General features: G+C 42.3%; 1 protein-coding gene across 1 annotated transcript in view; it reads right to left on the reverse strand.

Moving 5' to 3' along the window:
• The window catches only part of ITIH6 (inter-alpha-trypsin inhibitor heavy chain family member 6), a 34,931-nt gene extending 9,782 nt beyond the window's left edge, over positions 1-25,149 (reverse strand). The window contains exons 1-6 of the mRNA XM_066250265.1: positions 25,048-25,149; positions 23,797-23,951; positions 18,304-18,414; positions 17,247-17,494; positions 14,984-15,153; positions 10,395-10,511 (exon numbers count right to left, since the gene is read on the reverse strand). Of these exons, the coding sequence (XP_066106362.1) occupies positions 10,395-10,511; positions 14,984-15,153; positions 17,247-17,494; positions 18,304-18,414; positions 23,797-23,951; positions 25,048-25,149 (903 nt within the window). The remainder of the gene's footprint in view (positions 1-10,394; positions 10,512-14,983; positions 15,154-17,246; positions 17,495-18,303; positions 18,415-23,796; positions 23,952-25,047) is intronic.
• Between the last annotated feature and the right edge of the window lie 2,233 nt (positions 25,150-27,382).

The following is a 27,382-nucleotide window of genomic DNA, read 5'->3' on the forward strand; positions in this document are numbered from 1 at the left end:
TGCAGTATGCCTGTAGCCCACACTTGGCAGAGAAATAGAAAACTAAAGTGCAGCCCTGAGCATCCCAGGTCTCACCTTCCTCACTTCATAGGTTTTAAGAGTGGCAGAGACAAACCTCAAAGTAACTATCCAGAGCCACTTTCTTCCCTAAAGAATAGAGGTGCTCTACGTCTTGTCCCCAGGTCTCTTGAGGCATGGGAAGGAGCACTCAGAAGCCTGAGATTGTGATTGTTAGAACAGTAAAGCAGGAAAGCTGAAGCTGTAAAGCCCTCACAACACACCCCACCCATCAATGCGATGGCTGACACACTTACATCATTGCTACAGCAACATCTCAGCAGAGGACAGATCAAGAACTTTGCAGAGTTAAAAGTTGTAATAAACAACACCTACTGGAGGAAATTTCTCAAAATCAAAATTTATTTTTTTATTTTCCTTTTTTCCCCCTTATAATTTTTTTCTCTTTTGAATTTCATTTTCTTTAATTTTTACCCATTTTATTCTTATTTGTTGTGGGTTCTTTATTTTTTACTTTTTTGTTAGTTTTAGATCTTCTTTCTGTGTTTTTCTTCTGTACTTGTCATATTTTTAAAAATATTATATTTTTATTGTATTTGTTTATTTAAATTATTTTTAGTTTTTTTTTTGTTAGGGTTCTTAACAATACAACTCTCAAATGTCATCAAAGAAGAAGAAATCAAATACCATGGATACACAAGGCAGATACATAGTTCAGCAAGAAAATAAAAAAAATCTCCTGAAAAAAAATCTCTACCACATGGAAACCTTAGAGTTAATTAATAGAGAATTCAAAATTGAAGTATTAAATATATTCAGTGAGATGTGAGAAAACACCAATAGGCAACTTAATGAACTCAGAAAACAAATAATTGAACAAAATGAATACCTCACCATGGAGACTGAAACTTTAAAAACAGAGATGAGGAACTCAGTACATGAATTAAAGACTGAGGTAGCAAGTTTAGCTAATAGAACAAACTAGATAAAGGGAAGAATCAGTGACAGCAAAGACAGGCAAGTAGAAATGCTACAGAGAGGAGAGAGACTCACAAATTAAAAAAACTAAAAGAGCTATACAAGAATTGTCTGACTCTATAAAAGCAATATAAGAATAATGAATATAGCCCTGGCTGGTTGGCTCAGCGGTAGAGCGTCGGCCTAGCGTGCGGAGGACCCGGGTTCGATTCCCGGCCAGGGCACATAGGAGAAGCGCCCATTTGCTTCTCCACCCCTCCGCCGTGCTTTCCTCTCTGTCTCTCTCTTCCCCTCCCGCAGCCAAGGCTCCATTGGAGCAAAGATGGCCCGGGCGCTGGGGATGGCTCTGTGGCCTCTGCCCCAGGTGCTAGAGTGGCTCTGGTCGCAACATGGCGACGCCCAGGATGGGCAGAGCATCGCCCCCCTGGTGGGCAGAGCATCGCCCCTGGTGGGCGTGCCGGGTGGATCCCGGTCGGGCGCATGCGGGAGTCTGTCTGACTGTCTCTCCCTGTTTCCAGCTTCAGAAAAATGAAAAAAAAAAAAAAAAAAAAAAAAAAGAATAATGAATATATCAGAAGAAGCAGAGAAGAAGAAGGAAATGGAGAGTCTATTCAAACAAATAATTGGTGAGATTTTTCTCAAACTGATGGAAAGTTAGAGCCTCGAACACAAGAAGCAAACAGAATGCTGAGTTACCACAACCCAAACAGACGTACTCCAAGGCACATAGTAATAAAATTGTAAAAAATCAATGACAAAAAACAATCTTCAAGGTAGCTAGGGAAAAGATGACCATAACATATAAAGGAAATCCCATTAGTTTATCATCAGACTTCTCAGCAGAAACTCTACAAGCCACAAGAGACTGGACCCAAACATTCAGAGTACTGAAAGAGAAGAGTTACCAACCAAGGATACTATATCCATAAAAGTTATCCTTCAAATATAAAGGAGAAATAAAAACTTTTGCAAACATACAGAAGCTGAGGGGATTTATCACCAGAAAAACCATATTGCAAGAAATAGTCAAGGAGGTTATTTGACAACATACAAAGAACAAAACAAATTAAAACTATAAGTAAAAGCTCTAACAAGTTCACAATAAAAGCAAAGATAATCTGTAACAACAATAACATAAAAAGGGAGAGGATGAAAATCAGCAGTAGCAAAGGAGGATGGAGTGCAGAAGCACTCATAAGACAAAGGACACTTGAACATATGAACATTTTCCCCTTAATAACTTAAATGTAACCATCCACGAAAAGCCACTACTGAAACACATAGCTTAAAAAAAGAAGAAACAAGGGAAAAAGGTATGGAATACCACAAAACAAAAACAACTGACAGAAACACAAAAGAGAAGAACCAAGTGAGACACAGAGCTACCAGAAAAGAAGACATAAAATGGCTATAGGAAATCCTCATGTGACAATAGTTACCCTAAATGTAAATGGACTGAACTCACCAATAGAGGCACAGAATAGTAGAACAGATGAAGAGCAAAATCCAGCCACATGCTGCCTTCAAAAGATACATCTTGCCTGACCAGGTGGTGGCGCAGTGGATAGAGTGTGGGACTGGGATGCAGAAGGACCCAGGTTTGAGACCCCGAGGTTGCCAGCTTGAGCATGGGTTCATCTGGTTTGAGCAAAAAAGCTCACCAGCTTGAGCCCAAGGTCGCTGCCTTGAGCAAGGGATTACTTGGTCTGCTGAAGACCCACGGTCAAGGCACATATGAGAAAGCAATCAATGGAACAACTAGGGTGTTGCAACAAAAAACTGATGATTGATGCTTCTCATCTCTCTCCGTCCCTGTCTGTTTGTCCCTGTCTATCCCTCTCTCTGACTCTCTCTCTGTCTCTGTAAAAAAAAAAGACACATCTTAGCTGTAAAGATGAAGTAGATACATTGTGAAAGTTTGGAAAATAATGCTCAAAGCAAATAATATCCAAAGAAAAGCAGGAGTAGCCATACTCATATCTGAAAATGCTGACTTCAAGGCAACAGTGGTAACCAGAGACAAAGATAGATATTTCATAATGATAAAAGGGATATTTTATCAAGGAGAGAGAATATTTCTTAATATATATACACCAAACCAGGGAGCTCCAAAATATATAAGACATCTACTAACTGAGCTAAAAGTAGAAGCAGACAAAATCATAATCATACTTGGAGATTTCAATACACCATTAATGCCTTTAGATAGATCATCCAAACAGAAAATCAATAAAGAAATATCAACCCTTGGTTGGCCTGACCAGGCAGTGGCGCAGTGGATAGAGCATCGAACTGGGATGCGAAGGACCCAGGTTCAAGACCCCGAGGTTGCCAGCTTGAGCGCAGGCTCATCTGGTTTGAGCAAAGCTCACCAGCTTGAACCCAAGGTTCTGGCTTGAGCAAGGGGTTACTCGGTCTGCTGTAGCCCCACAGTCAAAGCACATATGAGAAAGCAATCAATAAACAACTAAGGTGTCACAACGAAAAACTGATGATTGATGCTCTCATCTCTCTCCATTCCTGTCTGTCTGTCCCTATCTATCCCTCTCTCTAACTCTCTCCAAAAAAAAAAAAAAAAAAAAAAAAAAGACCTTAAATGACACACTGGACCAAATGGACCTAGTAGACATTTACAGGACATTTCATTTTCAAATGTCAGATTATACATTCTTCTCCAGTGTGCATGGAACATTTTTAAGAATAGATCATATATTGGGCCACAAAATTAACATCAACAAATTTAGGGTGATTGAAATTATGCCAAGCATATTTTATGAACATAAGGCTTTGAAACTTGAATTTAACTGTAAAAAGGAAGTAAAGAAACCCACAAAAATGTGGAAATTAAACAACATGCTTCTAAAAATGATGGGATCAAAGAAGAAATAAAAGCAGAAATTAAAAGATATGTATAGAAAAATGAAAATGATAACACATCATATCAAAATTTCTGGGAACCAGTTAAAGTAGTAATAAGAGGAAAATTTATATCATGACAGGCTTATATCAAGAAATAAGAGATATTATAAGAAAACAACATGACATCACACCTTAAGAAACTAGAAAGAGAAGAACAAAGGCAACCCAAAGTCAGCAGAAGAAAGGAAATAGTAAAAATTAGAGCAGATCAAAATGAAACAAAGAACAAAAAAGCTATAGAAAAAATTAATACAACAAAGAGCTAGTTCTTTGAAAAGGTCAATAAAATTGACAAACCACCAGGTAGACTCACTACGGAAAAAAAGGAAGGACTCACATAACCAAAATCCAAAAGAAAAGAAGAGAAATTACCTCAGACATCATAGATATACAGAAGATCATAGTAGAATATTATGAAAGATTATATGCCACAGAATTCAACAACCTAGAGGAAATGAATAAATTCTTAGAACTATACAATCTTCCTTGGCTGAATCATGAAGTGGAAAACCTAAATAGATCTAAAAGCAGGGAGAAAACAGAAACAACTATCAAGAACCTCACCAAAAACAAAATCTCAGGGCCAGATGGCTACACTAGTGAATTCTAACAAACATTCAAAGAAAATTTGGTATCTATCTTTCTCAAAGTCATCCAAAATATAGAGAAAGAAGTAATATTCTCTAACACATTTTATAAGGCCAACATAACCCTTATACCAAAACCTGGCAAGGTCAATACAGAAAAAGAAAACTACATACATCTCTAATGAATGCAGATACAAAATCGTAAACAAAATATTAGCAAATCGAAAACAAAAACAAATGAAAAATAATATATCATGATCAATTGTGATTCATTTCAGGAGCAGAAGGATGGTTCAACAAGAGGAAATTGATCAACATAATAAACCACATCAATAAATGTAAAACAAAAATCATATGATCTTATCAATAGATGCAGAAAAGATATTTGATAAGATATAACATCCCTTTACATTTAAAATACTTAATAAAATCAGATTAGAAGGAAAGTACCTCAACATAATGAAGGCCATATATTATAAACTATCAGCTAATATCATACTAAATGTTGATAAATGAAGACTTTTCCTTTAATATCAGAAATAAGACAAGGCTGCTTACTCTCTCCACTCTTATTCAACGTTCTTCTGGAAGTTTTAGCCAGAGAAGTCAGGCAAGAGAAAGAAATAAAAGGCATCCATATCGGGAAAGAAGAAGTAAAGGTATCACATTTTGCAGATGACATGATCCTGTATATAGAAAACCCAAAACACTCCATCAAAAATGTTTTAGAAACAATAAACAATACAGTAAAGACGCAGGATACAAAATCAATATACAGTACATAAGTCCACTGCTTTCCTATATGCCAACGATGAAACATCATAAAATGAACTCAAAAAACAATTTCTTTTGCAAATGCTACAAGAAACAATAAAATAACTAGAAATAAACTTAACAAAGGATGTGAAAGAACTACATACTGAAATCTACAAAACATTGTTGAAAGAAATTGAAAAAGATACAATGAAATGGAAAAATATGCCATGTTCATGGATTGGAAGAATCAATATAGTTAAAATAGCCATATTAGGCCCTGGCTGGTTAGCTCAGCGGTCGAGCGTCGGCCTGGCGTGTGGGGACCTGGGTTCGATTCCCGGCCAGGGCACATAGGAGAAGCGCCCATTTGCTTCTCCACCCCCCCTCCTTCCTCTCTGTCTCTCTCTTCCCCTCCCGCACCCAAGACTCCAAGGCTCCATTGGAGCAAAGATGGCCCGGGCGCTGGGGATGGCTCCTTGGCCTCTGCCCCAGGCGCTAGAGTGGCTCTGGTCGCGGCAGAGCGACGCCCCGGAGGGGCAGAGCATCGCCCCCTGGTGGGCAGAGCGTTGCCCCTGGTGGGTGTGCCAGGTGGATCCCGGTCGGGCGCATGCGGGAGTCTGTCTGACTGTCTCTCCTCGTTTTCAGCTTCAGAAAAATACAAAAAATAAAAAAATAAAAATAAAATAGCCATATTACCCAAGGGAATATACAAATTTCATGCAATCCCCATCCAAATTTCAGTAATTTTTTTTTTTACAGACACACAGAGAGAGTCAGAGAGAGGTATAGATAGGGACAGACAGGAACGAAGAGAGATGAGAAGCATCAATCATCAGTTTTTCGTTGCGATACCTTAGTTGTGCATTGATTGCTTTCTCATATGTGCCTTGACCACGGGCCTTCAGCAGACCGAGTGACCCCTTGCTCGAGCCAGCAACCTTGGGTCCAAGCTGGTGAGCTTTTTCTCAAACCAGATGAGCTCATGCTCAAGCTGGCGACCTCAGGGTCTCGAACCTGGGTCTTCCGTATCCCAGTCTGATGCCCTATCCACTGTGCCACCGCCTGGTCAGGCTCAAAGTCATTTTTTAAAGAAATAAAAAATTACCAGGTTTGTATGGAGCTATAAACACCCGAATAACCAAAGAAGTGTTGAAGAAAGAGAATGAAGCTAGAGGTATCACTCTATTCGACGTAAAATTATATTATACAGCCATGATAATCAAAACAGCATGGTATTGGCAGAAAAACAGATATACAGACCAATGGAACAGAGTCAAGAGCCCCCCCCCAAAAAACGCATATATATGGACAAAACATCTTCAAGAAATTATTCAAAAATACACAATGGAGAAAACAAATCCTCTTCAATAAATGGTGCTGGGAAAACTGGAAAGCCACATGCAAAAGAATGAAACTTAGCTACAGTTTCTCCCCAGCACAAAAATTAATTCAAAATGGATCCAAGACCTAAACATAAGGTCTGAAACAAATTGCATAGATGAAAACATAGGTAATAGACTCATGGATCTTGGTCGTAGAGAACAATTTATGAATTTGACCCCAAAGGCAAGGGAAGTAAAGCCAAAAACTAAATGAATGAGACTATATCAAACTAAAAAGTTTCTTCACAGGAAAAGAAACTGAAAACAAAACAAATAGGCAGCTAACTAAATGGGAGATGGGATTTGCAAATAACAGCTCTGATAGGGGTTAATATCCAAAATATATAAAGAACTCATAAAGCTCTGCAACAAACAAGCAAACAATCCAACTGAAAAATGTGGAGGGGACCTAAAAAGACCATTCTCCCAAGAGGACATAGAAATGGTCAAAAGATATATGAAAAGTTGCTCATCTTCACTAGCTATTTGAGAAATGCAAATCGAAACTGCAATGCAATATCACCTCATACCTGTCAGAATGGCTATTTTTTAAATTTTATTCAGAAAATTAAATTTAACAGGGTGGCATTGATCAACACAGGTTTAAGGTAAACATTTCCATAGCATGTAAGCTGTTGATTGTGTTTTGTGGCCATCACTCAAAGTCAAATCATTTTCAGTCACTGTACATTTGTCCCTCTTTACCACCCTCACCTTCGACCACTTCCTTTTTTCTGTGTCCATAAGTCTCATTTTTATATCCCATTTATGTGTGAAATCATACAGTTCTTAGCTTTTTCTGATTCACTTATTCCACTCATTCTCCATCCAGATATTGAGCCCTCTGAGAACAGGACTTAGAATACTTTTTCTTCCTGGCTCCCTTCTCCATGATAGTACTAATCATAGGGCTGGGCACATAGAAGGTTCAGGAAATAGGGTATGTAGGTTCTACTATTAGGTACCATTTACAGGATCCATCTGTGTTCCAGGCACAGTGAAAAATACTCGAGGTGCATCACCTCATTTAATCCTCACAGTAACACAATGAAGAAAGTACTAATGTTATCCCCATTTTACAGGCAATGATGCTGAGGCTCAGAGGGGCGGAGTGACTTTCTCAAGGCCCCTCGCTCACCAGTGATGGACCAGGAACTCACATTCATATATTATATTTGGAAGTGCTAAATGCTATGACTTTAAGCACAATATTATACGTTCAACTCTTTATATCAGTATGTATTCTGCCTTTTTCTGCTTCTTAAACTGATGAAGATGACTTGAGTACTTCTAAGTGGATCAGAGTCTTTCCTGCCATGAATTAAGGACAGGACACACCTTCTGGAATAGGGACGTGAGCACCATATTATTGTTTCTGTTGAGAGGGCTGAGACATAGAGGATGGCCTCTCCTGAGACCATCCTGTTAACCAGGGACAGATTATGTTTTTAGAAGTATGTTGTTTAATCTCCTGTTATTCTGAGACTTCCTGCTATTCTTCTGTAACATATTTTGAGTTAAATTTCAATTAATTTGCTAACATCCTTTGTATGATTTCTATTATTTTAAATTTGTTAAGGTGCATTTTATGGTCCGTGATGTAGTCTATTTCAGCAAATGTTTCAAGTGATGCATGTTGAATGAGATGAATGAGTCTTGTGCTGTTGTTGGATGAAGTACTGTGTAGATGTCAATTAAATCCAATTGACAGATGCTGCTGTTCAGTTGAACTATGTCTTTACTGATTTTCTGCCTGCTGGTTCTGTCCATTTCTGAAAGAAGGAGTTGAATTCTCCAACTATAACACGGGCTTCATCCATCTCTCCATGCAATTCCATCAGTTTTTTGCCTCGTGTATCTTCACACTCTATTGTTAACCACATACACGTTAAGGATTGTTATGTTTTCTTGGAGAATTGACCCTTGTATTATTATATATAATGCACCTCTTAAGCCCTTATAATTTATTTGCTCTGAAGTCTATTTTGTTTGAAGTTAATACAGCTGTTCCAGATTTCATTTGATTAGTGCTAGCATGGTACATCTTTTTTTCCATTCTATCTATTACTTTTAATCTATCGGTGTCTATCTTGAAAAATGGGTTTCTTGTAGATAACATACAGTTGGGTCTTGTTTGTCTGGTTGTTTATGTTTTGTTTTTAAATCTACTAACCGTCTTTTAATTGGTGTATTTAGACTATTCAAAATTAAAGTGATTGCTAATATAGTTGGATAGTATTTGCCATATTTTAAACTATTTCTTTTATTTCTCCCGTTTTGGTTTTCTACTCTTTTTCTGCCTTCTATGTTTTCAATGGAGTGTTTTATATGTCCATTTTCTTTTGTCTCTTAGCATATCCACTATGTTTTTGCTTTTATTTTTTCCTTAGTGGTTAACCAAGAGTCTGCAGTATGTCTTTACAATTAATGCAGGTCCACTTTCAAATATCACTATACAGCTTCACAAGTAGTGCAAGTACAGACAGTCCCTCACTTACAGTGGTTCAACTTACGATTTTTTCAACGTTAAGGTAGCACAAAGGCAATACTCATTCAGAGGAAACTGCACTTCAAATTTTGAATTTTGATCTTTTCTTGGAATAGCAATATGAGGACCAATACTTTCTCGTGATGCTGGGCAGTGGCAGAAAGCCACTGTTCCCAGTTAAGCCACACAATCATGTGAGAAAGCAACAAATACTCTACAGTGTTGCCAGTGTGTTTTTGGATACTTTGTGTTGTGTTTTCACATCCCATCATGTCACAAAATGTCAACATGTTTCTGGTGAGAAGAGGAAGGCAATTACTCCTGAGATGAAACTGAAGATGACTGCCCAACTGTAGGCTCATGTAAGTGCTTTGAGCACATTGAAGGTAGGCTATGATGTTTGGTAAGTTAGGTGTATTAAATGCATTTTTGACTTATGGTATTTTCACCATACGATGCATTTACTGGGTGCATAACCCCAATGTAAGTCGAGGAACCTCTGCACCTTGTAACAGGGTAGTCCCAATTCTCCTATCCTGTCCCTTAGATTATTGCTGTCATTAATTTCACTCATCAAAAAGGTATGTCCACTGAATACATAATTGTTATTATTATTTTGAATAAATTCTTTTCTGTTAGCTCAATTAATTAAGAATAAAATATTTTATATTACTTTCATTTATTCCTCCACTAACACCCTTTCTTTATGTACATCTAAGTACCTGAGTTATACTACTTCTCTTCTGTCTGAAAAACTTTTTTCTTTTAAGGACTTCTTTTAACATTTTGAGACCTGTTTGAGGCAGGTCTCCTAATGAGAATTCCCTCAATTTTTGTTTGTCTGATAGTCTTTGTTTCCATCACTTTGGCAGACAATGATGCTGTACACAGAATTCTAGGCCAGTGTTTATTTTGTTTATTTTTCCAATTACCACTTTAAATATTTCACTCCAATTTCTTGTTCCTTGAATGGTTTCTCAAGACACGTCTAATGCTTATCCTTGTTCCTCTGCAAACAAGGCGTTATTTCCTAAGAGTTTTTTTTTTTTTTAAATTTCTCTTTGTCTGTGATTTTCTGCAGTTTGAATAGGATGTGCCTCTCTGGAGATTATTTGGAACCAGGACCCTAAAGTAGGCCCAGGCCTATAAGTTCCAAGGAAGATGAGATGACAGGGTCTCTGGCCCCAGGGAGCCAGTGTTCCAGCAATCTCTGCTTGCTGAAACTTAAAAGGAAGAGGTACAAAAGGTGTCCAGGTTTCTTATTACCTGCTTCATCTTGGTACCAAACATGGAGCCGCTCACGTCAATAACGAACACCACGTTTTTCTCAACAGGCGGAAGGCCTCTGGGGGCAAAGTAATGAATAAAATAGCCGTCGTAAATCTGGACAAAAGAGGTGAAACCATAAGAACTGTGAAAGCTGTTCTAAATTAGCTTCCCTCATACTCTCCTACATGAAAAACAGCTCTATTCCTTCCCAGGCCTTATCACTGTTTCTAGTTAAATAAGCATTAGTGCCACTGTCTCTTCCCTCTCCATCTCCTCCACCAGAACTGTGTCTCTTCTGTTCAGACTGTCAGTCTAGGGCCTGCCCCAGAGCTGTGGAGACTGGCTTGTGGCCCAAGGCTGCAAGGAGCAGGATCTCTGTAATATGTGAGTTCCTGTCCATGAGAGCTGGGCTTGCACAGTCTTGAGGGCCCCTAGGGACATTTTGCCTGGGCTCCAGGAACTGGAACTATTGTTTTAACCTCCCTCTATAGAGTGAGCGTGGGGCCCAGCTCCTTAGCTGCCAGGGTCTGGGAGTTTGCAGGGCCTCCTTCTCCTCCTTCAACCTCCTTTCTGCTGTTGCTGGGCAGAGCAGGCAGGGGAGGAGAGAGCAGAGGCCGAGTGAGCTGTTTGTTCAGAGGGGATTGGTTAGACCAGGTGCAGATGCCTAAGGCTGTGGGGGATTTGATTGGCTGCTGCCCCCTCCCCCTACTCCTTGTCTCCCTCTGCACAGACTGGGGGCTGGGATAGCTGAGGGAAGGAGTGGGGGAGCTGGGAGGGCCCTGGGACTAATATCAGCACAGCCTGGAGAACTATGGGCTGGAGGAGGGTCTGAGCTGCCCAGTTGTCCGAAGCTGGCTCTGCCCTGAGATAAACGGCTTTTCTCCTCTCTGCCATTCAGGCATTCTCCGATCACAAGGCTGGACACACTATGTCCTCCTCTGTTCTTCCCCTACCTGGGTGAGTGAGAGCTCTGGGAAAATAACCTCCCTGTGGTCCCGTGCTCATGGTCCCACCCCACACGTCACATCCTATAAGCCAGAGGCACAAGCCAGGTCACCAGCCTCTCACACTCAGCTCAACTCTCGAGTCCTTTCACTCCCAGGAAAGGTCTCCCTCCGTTCCTCACAAAGAAACTTAAGGACACCAGGCCATGTTCCCTGACTGCCACCTTACCCTTCCTCGGAGTCCGCATCCCCATATACCTCTTCCCTCTACTGAAAGACAAAAGGGTGCCGTCCTGTGCCCATGAACCGCTGGCCTCTAGCACCTCCGCCAGCAGTCAGGCTCCTGCTCTCCAACCCAACAAACACACCCTACAAGGTCTTCTTTAAAATACAAAATTGCTGTGTGCTTTCCATCCATTAGGACAAACCCCACTGATCGCAATCCCACCCAGATTCAGGCCAGCTTCTCTCCTCCCTGCAGCAGGCCATGGGAATTCCATCAGCACCTGCAAGGCTCTTGCCATCTCCACTTCACTCCTCTGCCCACCGCAGACTGGGCTCCACCTCCACCACACGGCATCCCTTTCCTCACTAAAGGCAACAACGACTGGTTGGTTTCCAAATTCAGTGGGCATGTTTCAGTCCTCATCGAACCGTACTTCCCTGATGAGTTTCACAACTGATTTCTGTTTCTGCTTCTTCAAGACCCTTCCCCTTGGGATTCGGAGATGGTGCGCGCTCCTCATTCTCCTACCAGCAGTCTGGTCCATCTCCTCCAGTCCCTTTTGGGGGCTCCCTTTTCTTCACCTGTCCCTTCAGTGGTGCTTCCCCATAGTTTTGAATCATGGTTTGCAAGAAAACGTTTATGTTTGCGTAGCCCAATAGAGGGAAATGGCAAGACGTTAGAGCTCTGAGCAGGCGGGCTCTTGGCAGTTGATGGGGCAGACACCCTGCCGGCTGAGATCAATAGCTCCGTGAATGGGAATCTTGGCCTCAGCAACTGCCACGCTGGATCTGCTCTTCTGGCTCTACACGTTCTCCCTGGGGCTCTCTGGGTTTCAACTGCCAAATTTCCACTCATGACTTCACATCTCTCTCTCCAGTTCAATGTTTTCATTCTTGTCCCCCTGCAACTGCATACCCACTCACTATTGGACCCGGTCCCCTAGCTGTCTGAAGACGCCTCCCATAAATCCTGTCCTAACAATAACTTCCTTTTTTGCCCCATCCCCCATCCAGCCCTTTGTGTCTTTGTCTTTTAAGGCACACCATCCACATGGCCACTCCAGATACAAACCTGAGTGTCACTCCTGAATTCTCCTGGGCCCCTCCTTCCAACACCTAACCAGCCTCCAACTCCTCATGGTTTCATCTGCTGAATACCTCAGGTTCACCCCTCCTCTCCATCCCAAAATTACTCAGACCCACTTCAGGACTTCTTTCTCTCATGTGTCCCTGCTTCTATTGTAGCCCCTTCCATCCCATCCATTTCTCTTTGCAGTTCCTGTTCAGTCTGGCCTTTCTAAGTCCAAATCGCACAATCCACTCCCTCTCTTGGCTCCCTGATCACGTCAAGACAAATCTCATGTTCCTTGTCGCGCCCCTGCAGCACTGGCAGCCTTCGGTCTCGCCTCGTCCCATTTCTGGTGCTGAAATCAATGCTCCAGGTACTCCAACCTACTTGTCGTGCCCACACACCCCGGGATATGTGCAGACTCCCTTCTTTGTATCATGCAGCCCTGAGTTTGCTGGAGTGCCTTTGCCCTCTCACAAACCCCCTCCCAACTTGGTACACTTCTTCGCATTCTTAAAGACCCAGGTCAGTCTTCACTTCCTTCAGGGAGCCTTCTCCCTGACCACCATCTCCACTCATGACGGCTTCCCTCATAACTTGTGTTGACATTGAAAGAGCACCTCTTACCCTGTGTCAGAACTGACAATCTCTGTTCCACCCAGAAACAGTGAATAGGATCAGTGTGTGATTCACCCCAGGTTTCCAACATCAGCCAGCAGTGGGCATGACACATACTCGCTTTCCAGGGAGTCCTGACCGACTGCATAGAGGGTTAATGTGCTGGCCTTTGAAAGATGGGGATACTTTAGTAGGAAAGCGAGGAAAATTGAGGGGTTCTTGGTAAGGGGATGCAAGAGTCAGGACACAAATGGGCTGGGAGTGTGGGTCATATTATTCAATGCTTGGTTCCACCTACTCTTCCTGCATTTCTATCCCACGTGATGGTGGAAAAGGTAAAGAACAAAGAAGCAGATAGATACCTTAACTCACACACCACAGAACCCCAGGTCAAGGCCACTGCTGCCACCTGCTGGCTGGGTACCCTCAGCTCTATCCTGAGAGGGCAAATTCCTTTCAGTCCCCCTACACAGCAGGCTGCTTGTGCCACACCCCTGTGCCTCTGCACATGCTCTTTCTCCTCTCCCTGCATGGAATTCCCATCACCTTCTGCCCAGGTAGAGGCAGACTCTATTCATTTTTCCCGTGCTAATTCAAAGACCAACCCCTTTAGGAAGGCTTTCTTAAAAACCTCCTCAGTGGTATCCGCACATCACCCCTTTCAGATTTATACACACACTTACATTTCATGACTGTGGAGACTCTATGGATCTTACCCCTTCAGGACTGGGGAATTCCAGAAGGAGAATAGGTTCTGTGTCCAACTCTTTTCTGAGTTCTCAGAGTCAGCGGGGACAAGACTGGGTTAGACTAGCTCTGCTTGGTGGAGATGTGCTCACAAATGAATTAGTGAACACATAAGTGCAGAAGAAGAGGTGAAACCAAAGCCCTACATTAGCCCAGAGAAGAGAGAGGAACTGTGAGCAGGTTGAGGTTATCAGGAAGGTGGCGTTTGAGCAAGGACTTTAAGGACAAGGAGTACACTGACCCATGGGGGAAAGGGGAAAGATGATATTCCCAGGAGAGCAGATGGTATGAGCAAATGTTCATACACAGACGAATGGCAGGTTCAGGTCTTTTAGCAGAATGGAGTGTGGTGTAGTGGGGGTGGCATCTGGACGACCATTGGGTGTTGGAGGCAGTGAGAGGTGTGGCGGGAAAGGTTGTCTGGGACGAGGCATCTCAACAGGCTATGCAAGCATTCTCATAAAGCCAAGGGTCTTGAATCAGTGCTTTGATTCTCTAGCAGTGCAGGAGATCTCCACTCATCCCTCATGAGTGTGAGGGCTCAGAATTTAAGAGTTTCCTGTTTAGGTAAATGGCTCAAATAAAACACAAAGAACTTTGAAAACTTGGATGCAGCAGGAAAGTCCAAGAGAATATTGGGGTATCAAAGGTGCAGGAAGTGTGAGAGCCTGTGAATGTGGAACTTATTACTGGCCAATAATTCACTTTCCAAAGGACTGGCTAAGACAGAGCTATGACTTGATTCAATGAGGAACGATTCATTTGGAACTGGATTCCATTTGTACCGTTCCAGGTCCACCACTTTTGGGAGCACATGAGTCTCTCCAGCTGTGAAGTTGTGTCACCACACAGCTTCCTGGTTTTGTTCACTAGAACTCACTGAGCCCTGGGAGGACGACATGAGCAACTTGAAGCAGCCAGATTGTTGGCCAGACCTGTGTGACTCCAGAGCTCATGCTCTCTCCATTGCCCTGGCCCCTCACCTGCACATCGCCAATGATGTCCTCCATGACTACATCGTACTGGACCACAAAGTCAGCCATGATGCCTGAGCTGGAGAAGGCAGACTGGTCTTGCAGTGTCGGGCAGAAGGTGACTCGGACACAGGTCTCTCCCCTCTCAATTCTGGTAGATGGGGGCAAGCCAGCTGCACCTATATGAGTGAGGAGGGTTGGGGTGGACTGACAGGGAGGGCTCACTAACAGGAAGCCAGGCAAGGGGACATCAAAAGGAGCAATATCTGGGGAAGGTGAGCAGAAAGCCCTGCACCGCCTGCTGCTCCTCCTCCCTACAATGCCCTCCACCTGGTCACATGTCAGACTCCTCCCTCTCCAAATCCTAAAACCAGCTCCACCTCCTCCAGCAAGCCCACCCACCCTTGCAGATCCAGCCCTCCCTTCAGCTTCCGGTCTCTGGCAGTCTGACCCGCATGCACAACCTTGCCTTGGCTCAGCTGCCATGCATCCTGAGTCCCAGCGTCCTGGCCCCAGGTAGACCAGCAGCCTGTGTCTCCTGCCAGCGAGGCTGTGTGTTGTGTGTTGTAAGGAGAGTAAGACACACTCATGGGGCCTAGGTTTCCTCCTGTGCCCCTCACTACTGTGGCAGATTGTGGTCTGTCAAGGCTCTGTTTCCGAGTTTCATGTGCTTTCTTGCCCCTCTGCCTTCTGACTCTCAGAATCCTGTGTGTGAATATGCCTTTTAGCGCCTCATGAAAACACAGATGAATTTCTGGTCCCGGATGTTTGCTGAGCTGGTCATAAGATCAACTCCTCTGGAATTTCAGTTGAAGACACATGTCTATTTAGACATGTCTGTGTGCCTTTTTTTTTTCTCCCAGAATATGGGAACTTGGGAATTCTGCCACCCCCCTTTTCTGCTACAGCTGTCAGGAAGCTTAGGGGCAAACTGAGGCCCCATACTCTCGAAGGCGCCTGCTTACATACATTCCCTGGACTTCCTTCCTTTCAGAGATCTTTGTTCTGTTTTTATCCCCACAGGATTGGCTCTACCCTCCCTTTTAACCTTTAAGGAGCAGGGGGAGGGAGCGGCTAGTTTTAGCTTTGAGTGGATGAGTGCAGGCTCCATGGACTCAGACGCTGCCTGTGAGGCCCTGGAAAATTATTCACACTCTCTAAGCCTCAGTCTGCACATGTGTAGGAAGGGAATGATAATAGCTCCTATTTCATCGACAGTGTTTGTGGGGACTAAACCACCATAGTTGGTCCTTAGTAATTGCTCAATAATTCTAACGATTGCAGTTTTCATCAAATCTTCAGTATTCTGCACCAGCGATTAGCAGGAAGGGATTTTCTCAAATTCCCACCATGCCCCTGGGCCACAGATGGCACCTCCTCATTGTGCAGGTGGGAAAAGTGAAAGCAGAGCATTTGAGTCACCTGCCTGCACCCCCACCTCAGGGGAAGGTCAGAGCTGAGATTTGAACCCATGTTTCGTGTGTCTGTCTCTCCTCTGGTGTACCACACGGTCGCTCTGGATTATCAGGGTCACATTAGGCAGGAACTTTGAGCTAAACAGCTTGGTGAGGATGGCCGCTGATGGGAGTGATTTCTCTGAGCCTGTGTACTCATCTCTCAGAGGAGGTGGGAAGGCCAGGTCAGTGGTTCTCTGACCTGGCCAGACATCAAGTTCAACTAGAAACTGGTCAGAAACAGATGATTGGGCCACTCCCCAGCCTACTGAGGGTAGGGTCCAGGAATCTATATTTCTGACATAGTGGTTCTGGTGTAGTCAGTCTGGCCTTCAAACACCTCTAGATGAAACTTAGAGCAAGGCTGGCAGCCAGGACGTCCGTCTGGCCCACAGAGCCTGAGACGATATCCTCAAGGACAGCCTGCACTTCCTGCTGTCCTCCCAGTGCCCTCCCCTTCCCAGTGCTGATTCCCAGCAAAGCAAGCTTTGGCTTTTTTATCCCTCAGCATTGTCAATATATGATTTAATCGAGCCCACCCAGCAATCCCTTCCCTAGTCTTTATTTTTTCATGACAAAAATCACAGCTCTGGGCAGTAGCTAGAGTTTCTATGTCATGTAGCTTGCATGGATCTGACTGAGCTTATACCCCTAAAAATTTAACTCCTAACATGTTCTCTTTTCATTGTTTGGAATGGGAGGAATCCTGTCAGTGAGCACAGAGCAGAATTGGTCCCAGAGGGAAGCTCAGGGTAAAGGGGAATGTTCTCCTTCAGAGCAGGCCAGTTTTACTGTTGACCAGTAGTTTTGCCACATACTTGTGTGAGTGGTGCTTCCTAGGCGACTGGTCCTCAGAGGCGGTACGTGAACATAGCCAATGCCTGTCCTTTCTGAGACTGTGACCTCTACACTTAGCCTTGGCACCAATTGGCCAGGCCTTAGGCTCACCACCAGCTGGTATTGGCTCTGGTGCCGCTGCAGCAGTTCCTCATAGGTGAGGGAAAAAGTCACCTCTGTCCCTGCTGCCAGGCTGGTGGAGATGCGGAATTTTTCTGAATCTCGGTCCCTGGGCATGAAAGGGAAGAGGATCGAAAGGGGTTGGGATGTTGTGAGCAGGTGGTGAACTCTTAGATGACTTAGTTCTGCCCATCCTTGTCCTGTTCCCAGCAGACCTGACAAGGTTTCTAGTTTTATGGAGTCCCTTGTCCACAGTTAGCCAACCAGTCATTAATCTGTCTCTTTCCTTCATTCATCCTCCTGGATATTCTTCCTGAGAAATTCTCTGACAGAAATTCTATCATAAGGAAATTCTGTCAGTGAAAATCTGAATCTAGACTAGAATAATAAGGGGCTAATGATTTATTTTACAAATAGAGTTTTCAGTTTACACAGGATGCCTCTTCCCCTTCAAAAAGCCCCTCACGCCCACTCCTCTCCTATGCCTAAGCTTGTCTCAATATGCTGTAGTCAAACCTAATATTTATGTGCTTGATGAAACTCCTTTGGAAGCTAGGAGGAAACATTGAAAGAAGACAATACATTTCTGCCAGTAGAATGGAACTCAGGAAACAGGATTTGTTTTAGAAAAATCTCACTTAAACATAACCTTACCGGAAGGTGCCAATTCTTAAACAAGCCACATCCTGCTAGTCGGAGTAAAGTAGAAGTGGGGAAGTAAATTCCCATGTATTGAACACCTACTTTCTTACAGGATTTTATATTCATTAGCTCACATCATCTTTATGTAATCCTATAAAGTAGAGATCACTGTCCCGACTTTATAAGTAGAGACTGAGACCCAGAGAGAAAATGTGTCAGCCCCAGAATACACAGCTAAAATGAACTTGCCATGCTTTAGGTTGGATGGTGCCTTACCTGATGCCTACATGAGCAGCTGTCTTTCCTTGCTGATGGGCTTCCTCATAGATTTTCTTTGCCTGGTGCTTGTCTTTGACTTCTGCAATGTAGACTTTATTGTTGATGGTCCTGATGAAACAGGAAAGAGGAAGGACAGACAGAGGCAGATAAATAAATAAATAAAAATGGTCAGAGCCAGAAAGGCAAAAAGACACATAAAGAAGATGAAGGAGGAATATGTAGGATGGGGAGAGAAAAAGAACAAAATATTATAGTATCATAAAGCCAGAGTGAGAGCAGGACCAAGAGAAGAAAAGAGGCAAGGGAGACAAAACCAGATGAAGCAGATATAATTATATCCATTTGTCTTATGGAGAAATAGAAACCAGTAGTTGGCATATGGGTCACCTGGTGTTAGGACTTTATCTGTCCCAAAGTGTTGAATAAATTCTATGTTTTGGCACATAAAATAATTTTAGGTAGGACACAACTGATCATTTATTATAATTGTTATGTATTTACTGTAATGTGCATTAAACATATAAGTAGCATATTGAACCCATGAGCTCACAGTTATTGTTGCTTAAGAAAAGACTAACTTGGGTAACCTTAAAAAGTGTATATATTTAAAGAAAATATGTTAAGTAAATGATATGGTAGGTGGTACAGGTGGTGCAAATTGTGAAAGCAGAATGGAAATCTTTGCAAAGGCATCTGGATCTGACTAGAGAGGGGTCTTTGACCTCAGGAAGCTCAAACTTGTTTGCCCCTGTTTTTCCTATTGCTCTAAAGAAGGTAATAGAGCATAAAGGGCTTCAAAGAAGAGGAGAGCACTTTTGCTCAAGTTTTTAAGAAAGGGTCTTAGTAGATGTGGCCTTGGTGCTGGGCCTGAAAGAAAGGAGCATCTGGATAAATGATCCTCACTGGCCTTGTCTTCTCAGACTCCTTTGTTGGCTTTTTTTCTTCCTCTGTTCTTGACCTTTTCTTCTTCTCTCCTCCCCTTACCTTCCTCTGCTCTTTCTATAGTCATTCTCCAGGTGAGGTTATCTAGCCCATGACTTTAAGTATCATTTATACATAGATTACTCCTAAATCTATATATCTCAAGTGTGGAACTATCCTCTGAACTCCACACCTATATATCCAATTGCTTACTTGATACCTCTACTAGAATGTCCAATAGGCACCTAAAGCTTAACATCCAAAACTGAGTTCCTGGTATCTCTGCCACCTCCCTAATCTGCTTCTCTCTTCATTTTCCTTATCTCAGGAAATAGTTATTCAGCTGAAAATATTAGAGTCATGCTTGACTCCCTTCTTCCTTTCACACTCCACATCTAATCCATCAGGGAATTTTTGACTCTATCTTTAGATACAGTCATAAAAAATACTTCCCACCACTCCTACAATTGCTACCCTGATTCCAAGCTATCAACATCTTTTGCTCAGATAGATTGAATAGCTTTGCCCCCTTATTATCTATTCTTTTCACAGTATTAAGAGAGATCCTGTTATATCTTAAACCAGTGTCCCTTTTTGGCTCAACACTCTCTGTGGATCCCATCTCAACTCAGAGTAAAAGCCAAAGTCTTTACCAGGGCTCCCATGGTTCTATAGAGTCTAACTCACTGCCACTTCTTTAATCTCATTTCCTCCTACACTTTCCCTATTCATTCTGCACCAGCCATACTGGCTTCTTTGCTGTTTCTTGAATTTGTTCAGCACACTCCTGACTTAGAAAATTTGCAGTTACCATTCCTTTTGCCTGGAACACTCTTCCTCCAGATCTTTGCAAGTCTTATACCCTCTCTTCTTTCAGGTCTTTGTTCAAATGTCATTTTGTCAGAGAGATATTCTTGATCACTCTAAAATAACACTTTCTTTATACATTTTGGCTATTAACCCCTTATTGGAGCTGTTGTTTGCAAATATCATCTGTTATTTAGTTGGCTGCCTATTTGTTTTGTTGTCAGTGTTGGAGAGGTTGTGGAGTAAAAAGAACCTTCACTCATTGTTAGTGGGAATGCAAATTAGTACAACCACTATGGAAGAAAGTATGGTGGTTCCTCAAAAAACTAAGAATAGAACTACCATATGTCTCAGCAAACCCTCTACTGGGTATCTAACCCCAAAACTTGAAAACATAGGTACATAAAGACACATGCACCCACATGTTCATTGCAGCATTATTCACAGTGGCCAAGACATGGAAACAATCAAAGTGTCCCTCGATAGAGGATTGGATACAGAAGATGTGGTACATATATACAATGGAATACTATTCAGCCATAAGAAATGATGGCATAGAGATATTTATAACAACATGGATGGACCATGAGAACATTATACTGAGTGAAATAAGTAAATCTGAAAAAGCTAAGAACTGTATGATTTCACACATAGGTGGGATATAAAACTGAGACTCATGGGCATAGATAAAAGTGAAGTGGTTACCAGGAGGAAGAAGATGTGGGGTAGGGAGAAGGGGAAGGGTACAAAGAGGGACAAATATAAGGTAATGGAAAATGATTTGACTTTGGGTGATGGGTATACAACATAATCAACAGCTCAAATGCTATAAAAACGTTTACCTGAAATGTATGTACTCTTATTGATCAATGTCACCCTGTTAAATTTAATTTTCTAAATAACATTAAAACATAACACTTTCCCCTTCAGTCTATTTCCCTTGCTCTACCTTCTATTTTTTTTGTCACACTTCTCATCCACAAACTGGCATATACTTCCTTTTTTATTTTTTCCTTGTCTCTTTTCTCCACTGGACTATGAGCTTCTTGAGGGAAGGGATTTTGTCTGTTTTATTTGCTGCTGTATCCCCCGTGCCTAGAGTATGGCTTTTCACACAGCAGGCACTCAATAATTCTTTGTGCAATAAGCATTGCAGACAGACAGACAACAGGAAAACACAGAATGTGTTTTGGGGAACAGCAAGTAGTTAGTCAGATTTGGATGAGCAGAGGGACAGGGAAAGGATACAGTATGGAGAGCAGTTTGGAGTGGTTGGATAGGCCTAGAAGATAAGGAACTTTGAACACCAGACTCAATAAACTCATATGGCAGTGAAACCTTTAGGTATGAAGAAAGAGAGTCATAGATAAATCTTGAAAAGTGGAAAGTTTGGTCAAAGCTATCCTTTATGAAGTGATAGATAGTTCAGTGTATTAGAGAACGTTCGTGTAACTCTGTAAGAGGCAAGAACAACAATCTCTATTTTACAAATAGAGAAACTGAGGCACAGGTGTTGGGGTGGTGGTGTGGGAGAAAATTATTTTACCAAAGCAGCAGCTTCTAGGAACATTTGAGGAGGGTAGGCAGATTGCAAAAGAGACCACTTGGCACTGTTTCTAGGCAGCTGACACAGACTAGTGGCTGGGCTAATGTGGGGGTGGGCCAGGCTGGCACTGCCCCAAAGTCTCTTGGGGGTGTCAGGGTGTAGGGTGGAGCTGGTCTGGCAGCAACACACTGGGGTCTGTGTGTGTGTGTGTTGCCTCCAGCCAGCATACTTTCCAGAGTCTGCCCAAAACATTTCCTCCAGGCTGCTTTGCTCATTTTTTTTCTTTTGGTGGTTTTCTATTGAAGCAAAAATCCAAATTCTGCTTGACTTCTTGGCCATTGCATCATTTAACCAATAAGTTTTCTGGTTAGCCCCCATATTCTAAATTTGTTTGCCTTTGGTCCCACCTGATGTCCCCCATGCAGTGATCCTGGTCCCTTCAAATCTTACCTATATGAAAATTCTGTTTCCAGGAAGCCCTCCTTGACTACCTCGTACCTCTTCCCTGAGCTTCCTGGCCAGAGACACACCTCTCAATTCCTCCAACCAACCTGTCCTCTCTGCCGGGTAGTGCCATCTGCCTGTCAAGGCCAAGAGATTCTTGATGGCCAAGCCCAGATTCCAGGCCTGCTGTTGAGGCTCACGGGCTGTTTATTGCACAAGGCCCCCCGCCTTTGGTGCAGGAGTCTGAGCTAGGGCTGAAACTCTGTCTGTGCCAGCCTCACTCATTTGCCAAATCTGAGTCCCTCTCACCAAAGCCAAGCACCTTTTCTTAACTCACACTAAGGTGCTATATGGGCTAATGAGGCACTCGATAGCTTCCCTTTATGTGCTCCCCTTCCTACAGTCACCATCTCAAGGAAGGCACTGTCATCTACCGGGTCAGACAAGTTGAAATCAGTTTACTTATTACCCATATACATCAGGCTGTTTCTTCCTTGTTATGGTCTCTTAAATCCCACTGTGACTGTACTGCTCAAGCCCTCAGCATCCCTCATGTGAATGTTGCTCCAGTTTCCTTAGCGAGCTCCCTGCTTTCCAGCTGACCCCACTAGTCCACCATCACTCCTTACTTAAAACTTTGCCATGTATTATCATTGTGGGCCACAGTTATTTCTAAAGTGGGGCGCTCATGCTTCATGGAGTGCTAGGGACAAACTATGAGGGCGTGGTAAAGGAATAACATTCTACTTACATGGTTTTTCTTCCTTGTCCTTCATTTATATTTTTGCATATGCTTTATAATGTGCCTACTATACTTGTTCAGTAATATATTTATATAATTGATAAACTAATAAATATATGTATTTGGAGAGCACATGATCACGTTTTTCCTAGTGGGTGCCTAAATACAAGATGGTTTGGAGACAATTAAGTACTGGGTAGTTACTTGGTCTGGAATTGGAAGCCCTCCACTACCTAGTCTTTCCTTACTTCTTCAGTCTCATTTCTGACCTCTGGGTACCCCAGCCTGCGCCCTCCACTCCAGTGATACTGAGGCACTTTCCGTTCCCTTAATGAAGAAACATTTGCTCCTGTACTCCTTTTGCCAAAATTCACCAGCACTGTCCTAGCCCTGGTTGCCTGGAGAACATCTCATATTTCAAACCTTACTTTAGGTGTTACCTTACCTTTGTGAGGTTTGCTCTGACTGTCTAGGGGTGAGGAATTGACCACTATTTCCTGATAGGCCTCACCATTCCTACCATCCTGTATTCAGAATTCTCTTTATTCTCAGCGTACTTTATTAAAACGATCTGCTTCCTTTCTCAAGTCCCCCATTAGACCACATACTCTCTGGGAGCAGGGAACATATGCAATTCATCTTTCTCTTTCTGTAGTAACCAGTGCAGTTTAACTCACACAGTTAGCATCAGTAAATGTTTGTTAAAAAAAAAAAAAAACACAATCAAGCTAATATTGGGACTTATTATGTGCCCAGCACTGATTTTAGCATGTATTTTCACATATATTATTAACTCATTTAATCCTTGAAGATGGATTCTAATTTTATCCCTATTTTACTGATGTGTGAAATGAGACTCTGAGAAATAACTTTTTCTCAGTTCCATAGCTGGCAGAGCCAGGACTCAAACTCAAGAAATCTGATCTCAGAGTGCATGCTCTTCATCACTGTGCTCTGTTAAAAAACAAACAAAAGGATGAACACATGTACACACGAATGAATATATCGGTGAGGTTGGAGGCAGACTTACATCGTGAAATTAGAGATAAAGGCAAGGCGAGGCAGATCCAGGTCAAAGATAGCTTCCTGAGCTTCAGCATGTGGATTGAGCAGGACCGAGGTGACCGAGGTGTGGGCATAGCGGGAAACCACAGTAGAACGCATGGAATAACTGGTCATCAGCAGCTAAGACAGAAGGCAGGGAGGTAGTTTAGATAGATTTTATCCTTGGCCTAGATAGACTAGTATTTGGGAACCCAGGAACTCCTGGACAGGCCTCAGGGTCCAAGTGGAGAAATTGAGGTCTATAGAGGGAAAACAACCTCTGTCACCCATTTCGTGGATGTGCCTAATGTTTCAGAGAACTTTACCAAGTCTCAGAAATAAAGATTCACAGAAGAGCACAAGCCAAGAGACCCTTGAATAAGTGCATCTCCAACTTTAATGTACACATAAATCTAGTGGAGATCTTGTTAATATGCAGATTCTCATTCAGCAATTCTGGGGTGGGGCCTGAGATTCTACCTTTCTAAAAAGCTCCAATGTGATGCTAATGCTGCTGGTCTATGAATTTTACTTTGAGTAGCAAGGCCTTAGAATACTACAGAGCAACTGTCATTCATTGAGCCATGCTCTGTGCAAGGCAATGTGTGTGTGTGTGTGTGTGTTCATTTTTAATCTCTCAGGTGCAAAGAATTACACTTCATAAGTGCAATCATACACCTAAACCATAATGAGCATTTGGCATACATAATCTTATTTAATCCCCACACTGGCTCTATGAACTTCATACTATTATTGTCCACATTTTATGGATGTGTTAACTGGGTCCAGCGACTGAGGTCACACAGCAAATAAAAATTTATCTTCCTCCTCATCTTTCCTGAGGCCATGATCTTCACATCTACCCACACATAATGCACGTCTAGTGTATGCTCAGTGGGAGACAGTGAGAAACTAGGGCATTTGGGATCAGATAGACCTAGGTTCATTTTCTGGTTCTGCCACTTCTTGTGTCCTAACCTCTGAGCCTCTGTATCCTCCTTTAAGCAATGGGGTTAATTGAGCCTACCCTCACAGGGATGCTCTCAGGACTCAGTGAAATCGTAACTCTAAAGTTCCTAATGCAACACCTGACATATGCTCAGCTTTATTCTGGTCCCAGATTATCAGTTGTGAGTCTGAGAAAACAGACTGAATAACTTTCTCCTATCCCCTCCTCTCCAAGGAGCTAATTTTCTCAAAAACGCCAGAAGCTTTGTTCCCTCATCCCAAAACTGACCTTTGTGCTTGATGAGGGGGGGCCAGGAGGTCTCTGGTATGTCAGTTCAAGGAGAATAGTCAGAAAAATGCTGACACTGATGAGGCATCTCCACCCAGACATGATGCCACCTCTGGTCTGGGTTTGTTGTTCACGTCCAGAAGGTCTGAGCCCAATCTCTAAACCCTTGCTCTTTTAAACCTCAAGGTACTCCTTCTCTTGAGAGGGAGGGACTATCCTCAAGGTTGGGGAAGTCTCTGAATGTAGCATTGAGGCCCATACAAGCCAGGATTGTCCAGGAGCTGGGGCTGGCATCTTGCCTGGAGAAAGGTCAGTTTCATACCTCCCTTTTTCCCCTCATCTAGCTGTAAGATGAATGGAAGCTAAACATACTAAAGTTCTGGGTCTGTCTGTTTGCTGTGTTGGTTCAGGGTGTGGTTTTTCTTTCCTATAAACATCCACAGAAGCCCAGTAACTGAGGCTAGAGAAAGGTTACTTAGCATTGATCATCTTAAAAAGGCAGCAGATATAAGAGAGTTGGTGGGGAAAGGTCCCAAACCTGGTCCTTCCTGGCACTGACTTTAACTTTGAGATCAGAGGGACTTATTTAAAGTCTCATTAAAATTAAGGGTCTCACAGACATGGGACATGCAGTCCTCCAGAATGGTCAGAGGCCAAGACAAGCTAGGGAAATTCTGAGAATATAACAGAGTGGTTCAAAATAGAAGTACTGGATTCAGACCATCTGGATTTGAATCTCAGTTCTGTTAGTTACTGACTGTAATATTGAGCATGTTAATTAACTGCTCTGTAACCTCAGTTTCCTCATCTATAAAATGAGATAATAATAGCATCTATTTCATAAAGTTGTTATGAAGATTGAGGTTGTATTTTCAGAATACTTCACTGTGATATTATCTATAGCAGACTGGTACTGGTCCATCAGAAATATCATGCCATTCCACAAAAGAGTTAACCACCCTGATGTTGTATGAAGATTATATACCCAATGATTATAGACTCTATATTCTTTATACAATATCAAGGGGGTTAACTCTTAAGAAAATCAGCACTAAATTTCTGGTGGACCAGCGGTTGAAAAACACTGGTGTAGGGAACACTCCAACTTGTACTAGGGCATTTGGTACCACAGAACAAAGCCTTCTCATTCTGGTATATAGGCGACCTATAATCTGTCACTTGCCACCTCCTTTACCCTTAACTAGGACAAGGATCCTGAAGAAAATTAAGGGAAACTGCTGCATGATGAAAATAAACAAATAGAACTAACCCCAGAGCAATCTTGGACTTTTGTAATCAAAAGAGAATTTCAAGAAAAAAAATGATAATATTCTCAACAAAATTGAGAAGATGTAACATGAATGAAACAAGAACTAGATGCCATAAAACAGCTACGATCAGAAAAAAGAGAGACTCCTTAGAAATGGAAAAGAAGTTGCTGCAAAAATATTAAAAATCAACAAAATGTCTGAAAAATAAAATTAAGGAAATTTTCCAGAACACAGGGCACCCCCCCCCCGCAAAAAAAAAAAAAACAACCCCACAAAGAATGAGAGAAAATTTAAGAGATAGAGATTAATCTGCCAGGTTCAACATCTGAATAATAAGAGTTCTAGACAGAAAGAAGAGAAAAAAATGAAGGGTAATTTGTCAAAAACATATTAGAAGTTAATTTTTCAAAGCTAAAGAAGAATCTCCAGAACAGGTGCCCAGAACAGCAAACCAAGGAAACAGTGGTTCCAACCCAAGCATTACTGTTGCAGCAGCTGCCTCACTGGTCCTTTGCTTCCTCCTTTGTTGTTTCCCCCTTTAATCCCCACCAGTATATCTTCACAACAAGAAGTATTCTTTTAAAACCGAAGTCAGATCTTCTCCTGCTTTTGCTCTAAAACCTCCTGGCACTATACTCCCTGTGCTGTACTCTACATCCCCATGACTATTTTGTAACTACCAATCTGTATTTATCAGTCCCTTCACCTTTTTCACGCAGTCCCTCAAATCCCCTCCCCTCTGTCAACCAAACCATCAGTCTGTTCTCTGCATCAAGAATCTGTTTATGTTCTGTCTGTTCGTTTACATTTTTCTTTAGATTCCACCTATAAATGAGATAATAAACTATGGATGGTACCAGATGGGTAGTGAAAATATTGGGGGGGGGGGAACACCTTGTAAGATATATGATTATCTAACCACTATGCTGTACATCTGAAACTAATAGAAAATAATATTAAATGTAAAATGTAATTAAAAGAAAACCTCCTGTGGAATCCACTGTGGTTTATAGGACCTTTTAAGCTTAGGCTCCCATTATCTATCTAACCTCATTTCCTATTAC

Source organism: Saccopteryx bilineata, chromosome X, assembly GCF_036850765.1.
Source record: "Saccopteryx bilineata isolate mSacBil1 chromosome X, mSacBil1_pri_phased_curated, whole genome shotgun sequence".
Taxonomy (NCBI): domain Eukaryota; kingdom Metazoa; phylum Chordata; class Mammalia; order Chiroptera; family Emballonuridae; genus Saccopteryx; species Saccopteryx bilineata.